The following is a 17,684-nucleotide window of genomic DNA, read 5'->3' as shown; positions in this document are numbered from 1 at the left end:
CACACACAGGCACGCACACACATGCACACACGCACACACAGGCATGCACACACATAGGCACGCACACAGATGCACACACACAGAGACACGCACACAGGTGCACACACACAGGCATGCACACACACATACACAGGCGTGCACATGCACACAGGCACACACACATGCACACACACAGGCATGCACACACGCACACACAGGCATGCATACACACACAGGCATGCACACACACAGATGTACACACACAGGCATGCACACACACAGATGCACACAGATGTGACACAGACACACAAAACACATAGACATATACACACACATTGATGCATGCACACACATACACACATGCCCTCTGGTGTGGCCAGGTTGGCATTTGCATACCCCTTTGCTCTGGACACATCTTGTTTTCTAGCCCATCTCCCTGTTTGTCCAGTCTACTCCAGTTTGATTCTCACACTTATACCCCCAAACCAACTTTCTGAAAAAATATAACTTACTTTTTATTATGAGACTTTTTTTTAGAAGTTTTAGACATAGAAAAATTGAGAAGATAGTAGAGAATTCCCATACTCACTGTACCTGGCTTCCCCCATTAGCATCTGACATTAGTATGGTGCATTTGCTATAAAAAATGATCCCACGTTGACGCATTATTATCATTAGCTCAGGTCAGTAATCTATCCAGATTCCTTTTGTTTTTACCCTCATGTCTTTCTTCTGTTGGCAGGATCCCATCCGGGACGCCACATGACTTTTCCTTGTCGTGTCCCCTAAGGCACCTCTTCCTATGAGTTTCTTAGACTTCGCTTGTTTTTGATGACCTTGCCCTTCAACCAGCTTTTCACAGAGTGTTTGTACATAACCCTTTCCCTCTACTGCTAGTCTGTCTCAACCCTACCTACTTTATTAGTATTATTTTTTTAAATCTGACTCTTTTTGTAGTTTTATATTTTCTTTGTCGTTTATTTTTTAAGTTTATTTATTTCAGTCGTGGCTACACCCGGTGTGGGGCTCAAACTCACAACCCCGAGATCAAGAGCCTTGTGCTCCCTCTGAATGGGCCAGCCAGGTGCCCCCACAACCTTGCCTACTTTAAAATCTAGCTCAGACCCCCATCATGGCACGGTCTCACTGCCTTTTGAACCTGGACAGCTGGGAGTCAAGATCACTAGGTCCTCAGCCTGGAGCACCTTGTAACTTTTGGGGCTTTCAACCACCATCCCTCCAGTGCCTGGCACAGAGCAAACAGTTTTGCTTCTTGAGTGAAGACTAGATTATAAGAGCCTTTTAAGGAACAGGATTTCTTTTTCTGACTCTTCTTTAGGGCCTAATTAAGGACTCTTGAAAGATGATACCTAGGTCCAAAAGCAGACTTCTTTTTTCCCCTCAATGTCATGAGGTTGGGGATTTGCACTCAACCTTTGACTCAGGGATTGGGCCCACGGGTGGGGGGCGTGGAGGAGGGAGGGCAGGGTGGTTTGTGAGGCAGATAGGACTAAGAGTCAGAACCAGGAGCCTCCAGAGAAACCTATTGTCAAAGGAAAGGAAATGGGGATTCTCCTTGGAAAGCTTTTGCTAACAGAGCCCTGCTTCAGATCCCTTTCCCATCAGAGGGCCTGGGGTGCATCTCCAGACCCTGAATTCCCAGGAGAACCGGTGACCCCCACAGTCTTGCTTCCTGGGCAATAAAGGGAGCTGCTTCCTTCCTCTTCATCACTGTCTTCTCCCGCTGGCCCATGGCCATGGGTGTCTTGAGTGGGTGTCCCTGCCCTGAGTCTTTCTCCTCCAGCCCCTGTTGGCCACCTTGGGTGGGGATGACTCCTGCCGTGTTGGCCTCACCAGCTGTGGCCTCAGACAGAGCCTCCGTCCCTCCTCAGTGAGGTGGCCGCAGACCCGGATGCTTCCACCCGGCACTGACCTCATCTGCCCGAGGGTCTTCTCTGACCCTGGGAATGTCTGCAGCCCATGGAGGAGCCAAGGCTCCCGGGAGCAGCCCTCCGCTGCTGGCAGTCAGGGACTGATAGATAAATCCTGCAGCTTCCTGTCACCTTGGGAAGCACCGCGTGGAGTGGTGTTCATGCTGCGTCCTGGGGGCCCAGAGGGTGTGAGCCCCAGATGCACACAGTGTCCTGTTTGGGCTTTTTTCCATCCCTGCCTCGCATTCTCCCTCAAGTCCAGGTGGTTCCCGGGGCGGGGTGGGGGGCACCTCTCAGGCTACTTGCATTTAAGTCCTTGACTCAGGATCTGCCTCTGGGGGGTCCCCAAAATACGACGGAAGATACGACGGGGTGCCCAGCTGGCAGCGCCATCTGGGGGGGCTCGGTGGCGTGAGGCCCAGCGAGCTGTCTCCTCAGCCTTCCCTCTGGCCACCGCTCTTCCGTTGAAGGACCCGCGGTCAGAGTGAAGTCCGAGACACCCCGCCCCACTCTGCATCGAGGCGCTCTGATCTGACCTTTGTTTCTGAAAACCTTGACCTTGGCGATCATGATCCTTGTTTCTTCCGCAAACCCAGCTGCAAGGCTCACCTCCCTTCTCCGTTCACTGCCTGCTTCACTTGACTTTTCCGCCTCTGGGTTTGGAATCTTAAAACAGCCTGTGGTTCTTTAAAAAAAAAAAAAAAAAGGAAGAAAGAAAGAAAGGTAGGGAAGATGACCCAGCATGAAAGCTGTGTTTGTGTTGGTTTGTTTATTCCTTGAGTGTGCGTGGAAGAGGCAGCATTGACCTCATTCTATTTTGGTCTGGCGCTGGAGGAAATGGGGCAACCAGGGAAAGGCTCAGAAGATGAGTCTGCCGTCCGTGGCGCCTCGCCCGCCCGCCTCCACGAAGCCAGATGCACGCAGCCGCCCAGCAGTGGGTTTCCAGAGCCACCTCCGAAGCCCCACGGCGCTCCCCAGCAGGCCCAGTTTCTCTGGGCCCCCCCCCGAGGCCTTTCGGTGATTGATGTCACCAGCGCGGCTTACCTCTTGTCATTTGGCGTCGATGTGCTTTGTGCCTCGGTTGAACCGAGTAACAGGGCCTCCAGTTTCCGGAAACTCGGGAGCCCAAACCCTGGAAACTGGAAGCAAAGGGGAACAAGAGTCGGGTCCAAAAGTAAATCTGCCGTTGGCTTTCTTCCCAGCTGCGGCTTCCTGGCCGTCCGTGTCCTCCTGGTCCCCCTGGACACATACCGATAAAGGAGCTGGTGCTGCTGCTGCTGAGGGTGCAGGCATGGAGGAGGTGAAGCCCGCGTCCCCGGCAGCTTCCCGCGGGGGTCTGCTCGGGCCAGCCGGCAGCCCCCCGAGGACACAGGCAGCCCGGGAGGGTGGGCTGTGCAGGGCCTGGGACTGACCGGTGGTGGGGCCAGGCACCCCAGGGGGCACCGGGGTAGGAGGGAGCAGTGGGCCGAGGCCCCGGGAACTGGGGGTGAATCCACTGCTGGAAACACTAGAGTCATTTGAAAAACAAAAACATGAGCTTTTGCTCTTTAACTAACACAGACGACAGAACGTGATCCAGAGCCCCCCCTGGGCTGGTGGCAGTGGTCTGAAGGCGCCAGCACGTTCGCTCAGCAGGTATTCGAGACCTACTGTGTGCCACGCTGTGTGCTAGGGGCTGGGGCTACCCCAGCGGCCGGCAAAGCAGGCCTCGCTCTTGTGGCCCTAGGAGCTCAGAATCTGGTTGGGAAAGAGGAAAACCCAAAGAACTCTGCAAACAAATTTAAACACCAGCCTGAGCGCTGGAAAGGAGAGGCTCTGAGCGTGTCTAAGGACAACGTGCCCCTCAGGGTGTTGCTGGAAGCTTCCCTGGGGCGCTCAAGGAGGAACAGATGTGATGGAGATGAAAAGACCGGGAACAATGTAGCAGGTGGCAACTGTGGTTGGCTGTGGCCCCGCATAGACGAGAGCCTGAAGGGGGGCCGGCAGGAGGAATGTGGGGTGACAGGGGGTGTCAGGGAGGCAGGGGAAACACGTTAGGGAGTTTGGGCTTTTTTATTTTATTTATTTTATTTATTTATTTATTTTTAAAGACTTTATTTATTTATTTGACAGAGAGAGAGAGAGCACAAGCAGGGTGAGTGGCAGGCAGAGGCAGAGGGAGAAGCAGGCTCCCCGCAGAGCAGGGGGAGCCCAATGCGGGACTCGATCCCAGGACCCCAGGACCATGACCTGAGCCGAAGGCAGTCGCTTAACCGACTGAGCCACCCAGGCACCCGGGAGTTTGGGCTTTTTATTCTAAGAGCTAATAAAGGCTTGAAGGCAGGGCAGTTATCTACTCAGATAGGAGGCTCTGAAAGGCCTCGCAGGTTCCTGGGGACAGGGGAGGTCGGGTCAGGGAGGGTGGGAGTGGGACCCCCTGGGGTCCTTCACCACCAGAAGCATTGCTGGCTTCCCTGAGCCCCAGCCTCCCACCTGTGGATAGGGACCACAGCAGCTGCCTCTCAGGTATCGTGAATGAGCAAGCGCTCCTGGTGTCATGAGCCAGGCCTGCTCTAAGATCGTTGCATCTTGAGTGAGGGTCAGAACTTCGTTGTGAGCTCCTTGCTTTGGGGCTGGAGTAGCTTAAATCTGGAGGGGGGCAGAGGTTCACATTGACTTTGAGGTCTGCTCCAACCTGGAGCCACGAGCCTTGGACACTGGCTTGGCCTCATGACTGTATCATCCCATTTAATCCATTTTGAGAAGAATCCTCATAGTTAACCCACTTTATAAATAAGAAAAAGAACCTGAAGGACAGAAGTTGGCTTGCCCAGGGTCACTCCACTAGGATTTAACTTTCCTAAGACCCAAAGCCTTGTGTTATTATTTTTTTAAATATTTTATTTATTTATTTGACAGAGAGCGAGAGCACAAGCAGGGGAAGTGGCAGGCAGAGGGAGAAGCAGGCTTCCCGCTGAGCAGGGAGCCCGATGCGGGGCTCGATCCCAGGACCCTGGAATCATGACCTGAACCGAAGGCAGACGCTTAACCGACTGAGCCACCCAGGCACCCCAAAGCCTTGTGTTATAATGCCCACGTCCCTGCCCACCCAAAGTGTGACCCAAGGACCAACCTGGAGGCTTCTTCACAAGGAGGATCCTGGGCTCCACTCAGACCTCCTGATTGTTTTCTCTGCTGGTTGCTGTATCCCCGATAGGGGAGAACCTTCTGTTTTTAGCTGTGCTCCTCCTTGTCCACCTCCTGCCCCCATGACCCATGTGTACACACATGTTTGAGAGCCTCTTTATCACATGCCAAAGCCAGAGTAGACATTTCTTTGCAGCAGGACTTCTCAGAGCTTTTAAAGAGCTAATGCACATTATGAAATATCTCAAGGAGCAGTGATGTGGTGCATTCTACCCTTATTTGAATACAGAGCCTTTTAATTTTTGACCCTCTCATTTTCCTCTCTTGGGTATTCGATTAATGGAGGCAGTTCTTGAGAACTTGGTAAACTCCAAACCCTTCCTCTTGCAGATGGGGAAACTGAGGCCCTGACCTTAATGGTTGCTGATTTGCTTCCTGACTTTTGACAACAGGGGCCTCCTGGACTGTGGACAGGAGTGTTGTTGACCCCTGTGAATGCCCAGGTGAAGGGGAGGGGTGGGAAGGGAGGAGGGAGGGAGAGAGAGAGAGGCAGACAGACAGATGGTCCTGGGGTGGGGAAACCGTGGGCTGGCGACTCATGCTCTGGCCGTGGGTGGAGGGTATCATGCTTCTTTGTGTGTTTTTCCACCTTCCTCCCAAATGACTTAATTTTAGCCTTCCTGGATATGCGTAGTCTTAAAGAAAGTGTGTTTAAAAAAAGCCTTGGACCTCCCCGACTTCATCTTCCTGTTCCAGGGATGCCAGGGCCTGTTCGGGTGACTTGGTAGAGGGCATGGCATTCCTGGAGCCCCAGGTGGGGTGCTGGGGACCTGGGCTGGGTCCTCCCCAGCCTGGGGCTCTGGAGGGGCACTCCCCGCAGCACCACACCCGACTTCCTCCGTGGGCCCTTTGATCTCGTTCCTGGCTCCCCTGCGGGCCTGGTGTTTGCGTGCTGGTCGGACTCCAGGTGCACGGGGGCTGCTGGCTTCCCAGCCTGACTCATCCTGAGCTGAGCAGCAGCATGCCTGCTCCCCCTCCGTGACATCACGTCAGCCCGGGAAAGCTGGGGCTTCCCCACTGCACTCACTCTTGCTCTCTGTCTTCTGGGGCATGTTCTCCAGGCCCCGCAGCAATTCACAGTGTGCAGAGTTTTAAAGCGCCCAGCCCTGCAGTGTTCCAGAGAGCCAGAGGGTGGGGGTGAGGGTCAGAGCAGAGGAGAGGGAGGGGAGTCTGCAGGTTACCCCTGCTGGAGACTCTTCCCAGCTGTGCTTCGGCCCAGAACCTTCCCATGGCTGCAGGCTCCCCTCGCCTCTCTCATTTGGTTTGCACACTCTGCTGGAATGCCCTTCCTGCCCTCCTGGCTTCATTAACTCTGCGCATCCCTCTGACCTGCCTCAGGAGACACTTGAGTGCTTTTCCTTCCTCTGCTGCCCCGGAGGACTCCTTCCTCACCTCATGCCCCCAGATCGGGGTCTAATAGCCTTCACTGTGTGATGTGTTCAGCTCATCTGGAGTCAGAGCTCCATCTCTGGCTGCTCACAGAGTGCCTGGGACCTAGGGGTGTTCAGGGTTGGTTTCAGGAATGGAACTCCATTCGTTCCTATGGCTGTTGTGACAAATCACAAATTTCGTGGCTTGACACAGCACCCATTTGCTATGTTACGTCTGTGGAGGTCGGAAGTTCTAGATGGATCTCACTGAGTTAATCTGAAGGTGTGTCAGGGCTGAGCCCCTTCTGGATGCTCCAGGGGAGAATCCGTCGTTGCCTTGTCTTTTCCAGCTTCCAGACGCCACCCCCATTCCTTGGCTCATGCCCTCTGGCTAGCAGTCACTTCCCTGTGACTCTGCTTCTATCCTCACACCTCTGTCTCTGTCGCCCTCTTTGCCTTGTAGGGACCCTGGTGATGACAGGGCGCCACCTAAATCTCATCTGCAGGGCCCTCTTGCCTCGACAAGTCACAGGTTCTGGGGATTAGGATGTGGACTTCCGGTGTGTGTGTGTGTGTGTGTGCACATGCGTGCGTGAAACGCACGCACACGTGTTATTCTGCCCACCACATAATCTGAAATTCATTTCTCTTTCTTTGATGGGGGTCACTTGGCACGGAGCTAGCCCCATTCTCCTGGATTCTCTCCACGTCCTCTAACCCCTGGGAGGACTCCTGGCTGGGGGTCCCAATGGGAAGGCTGGCTCCGTGTGGCTTCCTGTCTGGGGCCTGCCGTTCACTGGCTGAGGACACTTTCATAACTCATCTGCACCTCCACTGTCTCGTCTATAAAGTGGGGGTCGTGACCACATGTACACCATTGGAGGAGGGAGGATGAGGTGAGAGAATGTCCCTCACTCGAGCTTGGTGGCCCAGGCCTTAGTGTTCTGGTGCTGGGACCCCCAGCTGCCAGCTAGACCTCCTGCAGAGACCCTGGTGCCTCCAGATGTGGCCCTTCCAAACCCCAGCTCCCTGAAGGCGATGGGCTGTGTCTGAGGGACCCCGGGGGCGGGGGACAACTGTTGAGCTGGGTCTCAGGCCAGGATGGCGAGAGTGTTTTCCATCATACCACCCGAGACAGAGGCCCAGAATTGGCTCTCCCCATGTGGCCACCAGTGGCCCGTGCACAAGGTCTGGCCTCCCGAGCTGAAAATTAAAGCCACGGGAGTAGATTTCCAAGGCCCCATTCAGCTCTTAAGACCCCAGATCGCTGGGATCTGCTGGCAGAAGGTGGGAGGAGGCATCGTCCGCACATGGCTGTGGGATGGAGGCTCTCTCCAGTGATGAGGCATTGGGCACTTGGGTGGGGGGGGGGGGCGCGGCTGGGCTCTCTGTTTCCTGTAGCTCCTGCACTGGCCCGGAGAAACCCTCAGACTTCCAAGCTGGCCAGTCTGCCGGTTCCAGGGCTGTCCTGTCTGGGGCTGCGTTTGTGTGGCGCGCTGATCTCCCAGAGGCCCTGGTCTGGGGGTGGCACCCCACATCCTGCATGGGATCATCCCGCTCTGGGAGTGGGTCGTGGTGAAGGCCCTTGAGATCACAGTCTCTGAATCGTTTCTAAGGAGCCAGAGGGCTACAAAAAAAAGCACTTTCCACCTTCCCACGTTAGGATTTAAAAATACCCACTTTTCCAGCGGGGTGGAACTTTCCAGGGAAGGGGGGCTGTGAGGCGCTGGAAAGCAGCTCTCGTGGTGGCATGCGGTCCTCCGGCTTCTCTCTGTTGGTTAGATTTCAGCTGGTTCCCAGGGTTGTCCCCAGGAGCAGGAGGCCGCCGGCCCCAGCACCACCCTGTTCCCAGGCTGGTGGTTAAATATTAACACCCCTCCGTGCCACGACGCTGGGGTCACCGGCGGTTCACGCCTCACAGAGAGCAGGGCTTCAGGGCAACCTGGGTTTCAGGAGGGAGCAGTTGACCTTCGGGATCTTGCTACTGCTGCTTCCCTCGGGAGAAGCAGGAGAAGCGTGAGGTGAGGCCACGTTTGCGTCCCAGCTCGGTGGCCCCTCTGTGAGCCTGGATGAGCGGGCACGTCGTCCACACCCACGGAAGGGGGCTGAGAGCCGGGCCAGCCCCCTCCCCCGGGGTCATAATGCAGATCGGGTGGAACATGGGAATAGGCTGTCCCACGTCAATCTTGCTTCTTTCAGAAATAGAAGGGGCCGCTGCATTGGGACGCTATTGATGAACATGTGCAGAGGGGGGAACACATCTTATTAGCATAATGGCTCTATGTTCTGTATTTTAGGCTTCAGTGGGCTTTATCCATTTAAAAAAATAGAGCTTTATTGAGACATAATTCACATACTGTACAATTCACCCTTGTAAAGGGTACAGTTCAGTGGTTTTAGTCTATTCCGAGCTATGTGACCATCACCACTATTCCACATTTTCATTAGCCCAGAAGGAAACTCTGTGCCCATTAGCACCCACCCTCCCCCCGTGCGCCCCCTCCCAGCCACTGGCAACCACTAAGCTTTCTGTCTCTGTAAATTTGCTTCTCTGGACATTTCATATAAATGGAATCACACCGTATGTGGTCTGCTTTCTTTTACTCGGCATAATGATGTCAGAGTTCATCCACGGTGTAGCAGGTTTCAGTTCTTCATTCTTTCTTACTGCCAAATAATTTCCCGTTGTGTGGGTTTACCATACTTTGTTTATCCATTTATCAATGGATGGATATTTGAGTTGTTTCCGCTTTTCGGGGCTATTATGAATAATGCTGCTATGAACATCTGTGTATAAGCTTTTGCGTGGATCTATTTTTCATTTTTCTGTTGGATAGTAAAATTACCTCAAATGGTAGCTCTGTGTTTCTCCTTTTGGGAAACTGCCAGACTGTTGTCCAAAGCAGCTGCACCATTTCCCATTCCCATGAGAAGTGTATGAGCGGCCCAGTTACTGTGAATCCTCATCAACACTTGTTACTGTCTGTTTTGGTTTTAGCCATCCTGGTGGGTGCTAAGTGCTATCTTACTGTGGTTCTGAGTCCCTGGTGGCTGATGATGCTGGCCTTCCTTTCATTGGCTCACTGGCCATTCGTATATCTTTATAGAGATGTCTATTCACATTGGCCTTGTCCGTTGTTGGAGGCCATGGTGGACTAGCTTTTCCCACCTTGTCTTCTCCCATTTTCTTGACCAATTTGTATAGGCAGGAATTGTCTGTTGATAATTTGGTGATTTTGGTAAAAACACAGTACAAAGCCATTTAGGAATGGGGGGGTGAGAAAGGCTTTTCATTTCTATTTCAATTCTTAATGCATGTTGTGTGGCTGAAATTTTCTATTTCTTTTTTTCACCATTTTTTAGCATTTTGTATTTCTCCAGAAATGTACACACTTCACATTCTGTTTTATAACACCTTTTCGCTTGATACCCTATCTCCCCCTCATCAAGAAGTGTTGATTTATATGGAAGTTTGTGCACACCACCATGTCTTAGTGTCTCTTAGTAGATGGTTTTCAGTTTTTCTGCAATAAACAGTACAACTATGGTTTGGGTTCTGTCTCTGTGATGGACAAACTACCCACAACACAGTGTAAATCGACAGTCATTTTGTTGCTCAGGAATTTGGGCAGGGCTCAGCTGGGTGGTTCTTGTACTTTCTACGGTGTCTGCCGTGGTCACTGATGAAGCTCACAGCTCAGCTGGGGGCTGGCTTGGTTTCTGTCTCTCTCTTTGCTAGACCCTCTCGCCCCATGGTCTCTGCCCCCTGCCATGCAGTCTCTCTCTATAGCACAGCAGTCCGATTTCTTGATCCATGGCTAGCTTCCCAGAGAGCCAAAACAGAACTGCTAAGCCTCGGACAGAGCTGGGCCTCACTTCCACTGGGTCCTACTGGTCACAGCAAGGTGCAAGGTCAGCCTGGACTTCAGACGTGGGGAACAGACTCCATTGATTTATGGCAGAGCTGCCTGTGGGTACCGAGGTAGGAGGAATTGCGGGTGGCCCTATTTGCAGAAAGTCTATGACTCTGAACATCCTAGTATACTTGTCGGATGAACTTTGGAGTCAAAGTGAACATTCTTTGAATGGATAGGTAGTCTATTGACTATTGACTCTTGGGTTTTGGGGAGGTCACATAACATGGGGGCCCAAACAGATCTAGCAGGGAATGTGCGCCAGGGAAAACTCTAGAGATGCCCCAGGGAACCTTGAGAGTTTGCTGCCTAGCTGGTCTTCCCTTGGGGTCTCTGCACTTGCTGAAGAAGGTGGCATTATCCCCATTTTACAGAGGAGGAAACAGGCCCAGGAATCAGCTGGCTCGACCTACTCTCCTCTCTTCCCCACCCCCCCAGATCTCATACCTATCTAGTATTTTCTCTGCTCCACACACCATTGTGACAGTAATAGGCATTACGTAGGATCCAACCACCTCCTGTGTCTCTTGTCCTTTGGTGAGAGCTGAGTTAAGGAAGTGACAGGGCTCACGTGCTCAAGTTCTGGGGTCAGACTTCCGATGCTGCGCCTGGTTCTGTCCCTTACAAGGTCACTGAGCGTAGACAGTTGGCTTCACTTCCCTGGAGCCCCCCATCCTCATCTGTAAAATGGGAACAACAGTCTTACCGTTGGGGACCCTGGAGAATTGACGCAAGGGAAGCACTTGGAGTTCCAGCAGGGCTGAGGGTGGGGGAGTGCTGTCGGGCTCCTTGGGGGACCGTCACCCTGAGCCTTTCTCACCTCTGCTTGCGCCCGGGCTGGGTCAGGGAAGCCAGCGTGTTCAAGGTAAATAACATGTCACAGATGTCCTCCCCTGTGTAAGAACCATTGTGCTCTAATGAGATGCTCAAGGTGGCAGCTAGAAGAGCCCACTCTCCCACCTGTCCCCGTGGACTTGGTTGCAGAGTCATTTCTACATTGTCCTCTTCATGTGGGCCAACCTCATGCCCAGACCTTCGGGGCAGAAGCAAAGCCCGTTTTAGTATCCCGCTCTTCCCGCCTCTCCAAGGCTCTCCTGCCCCGGTGCCTTCAAATGCGCCTCTGCTCCTTCCAAGCAGGCCCAGAACAGACCCAGACCGAGGCTGGGGGGAGGGGAGTTGGTGTGTTCCCTCTGATTCACGGGATAAGTCAAGGCGAGCTGGTAATAAGAACGTTTGGTATCATTTGGCAAGACGTTCACTATTCGAGGGCCCCAAGTTACTGTTTGTTGTTTTACTGCCCATAAGGGCTTATCCAGATATCTGGTCACATTTTTCTGCAAATAACATTTTCCAGCAAAGTCACCACCCAGGTTGGCGATTTCTGTGCTGTGGTGTGGACGCTTCCTACGAGGGCCCGGGGAGCCTGTCTGAGCGGGGGAGCTGTTTGGATTTGGAGTGGCGTTTCTTCTCTGCTGTTTGTTGTGGACTGCTGACTGCAGCGCTCCATAGCCAGGGCAGTCATCAGGGCAAACTGGAGACGGGGACAGCAGGAAACTCTTGTTTGTAAGTTGAAAATCTGTGCAGCCATCCCCCAAGCCAGTTCTGGAACTGCCTGTCCAGGGGCCCAGGGAAGAAGTGGAAGAGAGGTGGTCGTGAAAGACCATCTCGTTATTATTCCGTTGGGACAGGACAGTCCAAGTTAGGGTCCTCGGTATCCTCTGTGGCTCTAAAAAGCCATCGTTGCTTCTATCATCTTCTATCATCTCTCCGTGCTGGAGGGGGGCGTGAGCTCAGAGGGGCTGGCAAGGAGACAACGCACTGTCTTGTGCTGCAGCTACGTTTTGTTGGCTAGGAGATCCCCAGTCATGGTTCATTCGCACACATTGCGTAATATAATTCGGCATTTTCTGAATCAGGTTCTGGCCATTGTTGAATATCACCTAAAGTGAGATTTTCAGGGACGTGGATGTGGATAACCCCTCTTTCGATCTTGCGGTCCCGGTGATGCTGTCCCATCCCTTCCCTCCCATGGCCAAGGGCTGGGCACCCCCTTGACTAAGCCAGCTAGGTTCTCTGCTCTCAGGCTTTGGGATGGAGCGATGCCTAGAGAGAAATGGAACCCAAGTTCCTGCCTTCGATAGCTGTGCTTGATGAGACAGCCCTGCATCCTCACACCTGCCTTGGCTCCTGCTCTATCTGAGGCTGGTTCTCCAGCCCTGTGTACGCCCCTCTGAGGATCCGTGACTCTCCCCATACAACTCCAGTGGGTTCTGCGTTCAAGGAGATTTGAGACACTGGCTAAAATTACTCATTTATTTTCTGCGTGCCTTCTCACAAGTCTTGTACACATGAAGGGGACTGGTAAACGTCAGTGTATTATGGCATGCAGCAGAATTACAATTCGGCAACCTCACAAACGTGGAGTCTCCAGGCCACAGAGATGAATGGGGATGACTGGTGATAGGAGAATCAGGGTTGGGGGCCAACAAGAGATATGTGCCTCATCTAAGGGGGCATCTGCTCCTCGGCTCCAGCCGATGTCTTAATGGCTTATATTACAATGAGTTTGATTTGCCAAAGGCTCTGAAATGATGATAGTCACACCTGAGCAAAGATAGTGTCCAGAAGAACTGTGTTCATATGTGGTTGCAAGCTTGGGCTTACAGGCCGTCTCATTGGATTTCAGTTCTGCCTTGGCTCTGTCTTAGCACACAGGGACCCCTAATAACCCCAGGCAAACAACTGTGCCTTTCTAAGCCTCAGTTTTGGGGTCTGCACAATGGCCCAGGTAATATTATCCACCTCACAGAGTTGTTGTAAGGACTCAGTGCTGACATAACGCTGGTCAGGCATTTCAACCCAGAGCCTGACACACGGTAAGTGCTCCATAAATAGTCAGAGAAAATTCACCTTAATTCCCAGGAAAATTAGATCATTCCAGGTATGATGGGATGGAGATTGTCAATGCCCCAGGGCAGGGGCTGGTTAGATGTTGTTCACCATTGTACCCCAGTGTCTGGCACAATGTGGGGGGCTCAAATATTTTAACTGATTATTGAAGGACTCAAAATATTGAAACTTTGAATGTTTATAAGTAAAACTGCCCAAGATGTTATGAGACCTTGTATACTAGAATTCTGCTGTCTTTTACCAGAGGTAAAAATTCACCAACCTATCTACTCTCCGATCCATCCACCCATCCAGCTACCCATTCACCCATCCATTCTTCCATCCACCCACCCACCCACCCATCCATCCATCCACCTAGCCATCCATCCATCCATCCATCCATCCATCCATCCATCCATCCACCCATCCGTTGTCCATCCACTACAACATCAGTTGTCGTTTTACCCATTTTGCTACTGCAAAATGTGAGAAAGAGAGGATTAAAGGCTTATCTCTATTAATAATGTCAGTCTAGGAGTTCACCTCCTAATACTTGGTGGACTTATGAAGAAGTTGCATGGCATGGAAATGAAGAGCATCTGCACTCGTGCTCAGTTACCTGAGCTCACACCCCAACTCAGTAACTTCCTGGCTAAATGACCTGGGGCAAGTCATGGTCTTACCATAGCCAGGGGAGATGATAATATCCCTACACTGTAGGGTCGTGAGGGTTGAATGAGATGATGTGTGTAGAATATTTGGGGGGGTGCCTGGCACATGGTGAGTAATCTAACAAATGTGGGCTTCTGTTCCCTGAGACTCCCGGCAACACAGAGGCTGTAAATTCCTACCTTCCTGTCCCCCTATCCCATTGGTGTGCCCCCCTAACAAGTGTGAAGGGTGAGTTTGCTTCGGAGCAGCTCCTTGTCCCCTGTGTGGATCTCTTTATGCCACTAACACACTCCCTTTTCCCATCACAGCTACTAAGAGGTCTCCAGGCCTGGGTCTTGCTCTGCTGTACCCACATTTGGGGGCCTGGTGGCCCTCCTCCTACCTCCCCTACTCCACATGGTCCTTCTCTCCAACAGCGGCTGGCTGGTGACGGGGTGATGGAGCCATGACCTGCTGACCTGGGGCCTGTGTCTCCCCTCCTCTCTTGCAGGGAGTCAGACCTGTTCCTGCTGGACAGCCGCACCCTCTGGGCCTCGGAGGAGGGCTGGCTGGTGTTCGACATCACTGCCACCAGCAATCACTGGGTGGTCAACCCACGGCACAATCTGGGCCTGCAGCTCTGCGTGGAGACCTTGGACGGTAGGTCTCCGGCCACCACCCCACTGGGTCCGACTCAGCCTGTGCTCTTGGGTTCGTGTAGGAGCTCAGCAAGCTCGTGCTTGTTTCCATCAAAACAGGGCCCCCAGCCCCCACCAGCCAGTACCCACTGTCCAGCCTTTCGATCCCAAGCCAAAGTAGCACCTACCCCCTTTGCAAGAGAAGATTACACAGTTGGCCGTAGCCGGGTTGGGCGAGGCCTGATTGCGCAGAGTGAGGCCCTCACCAGCGGGGTTGGCATCCTCTTGGAAATGCAGGCCTGCTACGTTAGAACCAGCACTTCAACCGGGGCCCCAGGTGATGGCGGAACACATGGCCACCTGAGACGTGCTGACCCAGGCACCCCAACCTGGACACATAGGGCATGTGTCCCGTGCGTGGCCGGATGTCTAACAGCAGCCCTGGCCTCTACCCACTGGGGCCAGTAGCATCTCCCAAAAATGTCTCCGGATGTTACCAAATGTTCCCTGCAGAGCAAAACTGCCCCTGGTTAAGGACCACGACACGGGTGCAAGGAAGGCACGAAGCCCCTCCCAAGTGACCCCAGATGTGGTTCTGAGTCCCAAATATTTGGAAAGTCCACTGTTGGCCTGCGTCTCCCTGTGCCTCCCACTCACTCTGCCGGGCATCCGCCTGCTCTGACAAGGGTGGCCAGAAGGCGAGTGGGAACCAGGGTGGGACTGCTTGCACGCACGCCTGCCCCCAAAGCGTGCTTCTTATTAAGTGGGGGATCGCTTTGGAGTGGGTAGCTTCTTCCTTACACCAGCTTTCAGGAAAAAAAACCCAAACTAGAAACACACTGACTTTAGAATAGGTAATACTTACCAGTGGCTTAAAAGGCAAGTTACAGATGCGTGCAAGGGTGCAGCTCTCCCCGGGGCCGCCGCCTCAGCTGCTTGCTTCCATCCCGGGGGCACCTGCTGTTTCCACGTTCCTGGCTGTCTTTTCAGAAATGCCCTCTGGGTGTTTAAACAACTGCACATAGATTCTGCTTTGCTTTTATTTTATTCTTCCCGCAAGTAGTGACATAGTGTATATGGTGTTGTCTGCCTTGCTTTTTTTTTTCACCTGACAACTTACCTTGAAGGTTGGCCCTTTGCAGCCGTGGACGAGCTGCCCTCTTTGCTCGGGGGCTGTTGTGTTTTCGCATACGTGCGGAGTGAATGTAGCCTGCCACTCATTCCCCGTGTGACTTTGGACAAATTCCCTAACCTTCCAGAGCCTCCTTGTCTCCAACACACAGGGCCGTAGGGGGCATTAATACAGAAGGAGTTTTAAAACAGTGCCCTAGTGTGCATAGGAGTCGCCCGGGCATCTCATTAAAATGCAGATTCTGATTCAACAGGTCTGGAGTGGAGGGGAGGCTGCCATGGAGGCGGCTCGTCCCGGGCCATGCGTTGAGAAACAGAGGCTGAGTCTAGACACGATGCCCAGGAAACACGCCCTGAACCAGGGCTGTTGCTTCTGTTATTAATGGTGTTAGTGTTGTTATTACTGCTCCTGACTTATCCACGCCCTCCCGGGAAGGACGTGTAGGTGTTTTCTGGTCCTTTGCTCTTACAAACACGGCTGCAGTGGAAAACCTCAGTGCACATGTCGTTGTCCACTTGAGTGTAGCTCTGGGATAAATTCCTGAAAGGGGCAAATTCAGCCTGCATCCTGTTTTTCTGTGGCCTGTGAGCTGAAAATAGTTTTCACATTTTTAAATGGGGGAGGAACATCAAAAGAAGAAGACCGTCTCATGACATGTAAAATAATATGAAATTCACTTTTTGGTGTCAATAAAGTTTTATTAGTACACAGCCACACTCACTCATTTACGTATTGTCTAAGCCTGCTTTTGTGTTATCACAGCAGGGTTAAGTAGTCGTGACAGAGACTCTGTGGTCCACAAAGTTGAAAAGATTTATTATTTTCAGATGATTATTTATAGACAAAGTGTGCAATCCCTCTTGTATGCCAGAACTTCTCAAACTGTGTCCCATGAAGTGTCGATGGGTGTCCCGGGGGAAGGGAAGCATTCATGATCAGTTAAGTGTGAGAAAGGCCAGGTTGGATAAACTAAGCAGGTTTCTCTGCAGGACTTCTCAGAACCTTTATTTTGCAAACATCCGTTGTGAATTTCCTGATGGGGAATAGAGCATAGAGGAATTCTAAACTTACTTGACAATAGAGTCATTCAACTCTCTTTTTCACTTACAAGCTCCTGAGGAACATACTGGAGATGAAGTAAAAATGGGGCTACGGTAGATTTGACTCCTCTCTTCAGAGTGACCATTTTCCTGGACTTGTGGATATTGTCTAGATCTTCCAGCTTGACCTTGATGGGTCTGTGCTTCTCTGCCCTGTCTGCCCTGCTGGCTTGGGGTGGCCCAAGTTTGGTTTTTCTCTTAAGTGACACCCAACCCAGTTCCCCTAGTGTCAGGCTTGCCATCACCTTTCTCCCCCAAAGTCTGGGGCTTTGTGCCCTTATTTCCTCCAGCTTCTGCTTCCCCCCAGAATGCAGGTAAGGCTTGGCACTCATTGAGATGGCACAGCCTGATGGTTAAAGCTTGGGCCCAGGAGGCCAGACTCACCAGGTTCAAACCTCACCTCTACTGTTTCTACCCACATGATCCAGAGTGAGTCACTTAATGTCCCTCATCTGGAAAGTGGGGTTAATAATAGTTTCCACCTTCCAGGGTGGTGGTGAAGGATCAGATGAGCTCATGCAAGTGAAGAGTTTAATTGTTCAACTTGGGGCAGCCACTGAGCCCAGAGTCAGTGCTTTATGCCATGATCTCTTGTAATTCCCACCATGAGCCACAAGGCAGATGCTACCAGTAAGATCCTCACGGGACAGGAGGCCCCTGACAGGTGTGCGGCTGCATGTTCTGGCAGCCACCTGGGGACCCCTCTTCATCTATGGGGAGGATAGCCTAGTGCTCGTAAGATGCAACCCAGGGTCCGGGCAAGGATCAGAAGCTGTACGCATGACTCAGGGCCTGTCTCCTCCCCTCCCGCCCCCTCCCAGATGGGGCACCCAGAGCTGGGTATGGATGCCACCACCCAGGGATTTGGCTGCTCTGTCCAGGCACTGTGCATGC

General features: G+C 52.6%; 1 protein-coding gene across 2 annotated transcripts in view; it reads left to right on the top strand.

Annotated features, from left to right (window-relative positions):
* Window positions 1–17,684, top strand: part of BMP7 (bone morphogenetic protein 7) — a 94,885-nt gene that overhangs the window by 49,884 nt on the left and 27,317 nt on the right. For both annotated transcript variants that reach the window (XM_044918630.1, XM_021677894.1), the window contains exon 3: window positions 14,432–14,580. In XM_044918630.1, coding sequence (XP_044774565.1) covers window positions 14,432–14,580 — 149 coding nt within the window. The remainder of the gene's footprint in view (window positions 1–14,431; window positions 14,581–17,684) is intronic.

This window comes from Neomonachus schauinslandi, chromosome 10, assembly GCF_002201575.2.
Source record: "Neomonachus schauinslandi chromosome 10, ASM220157v2, whole genome shotgun sequence".
In the NCBI taxonomy this organism is placed as follows: Eukaryota; Metazoa; Chordata; class Mammalia; order Carnivora; family Phocidae; genus Neomonachus; species Neomonachus schauinslandi.
The sequence above is the reverse complement of the archived record's forward strand: the minus strand, read 5'-3'. Positions and strand labels throughout refer to the sequence as shown.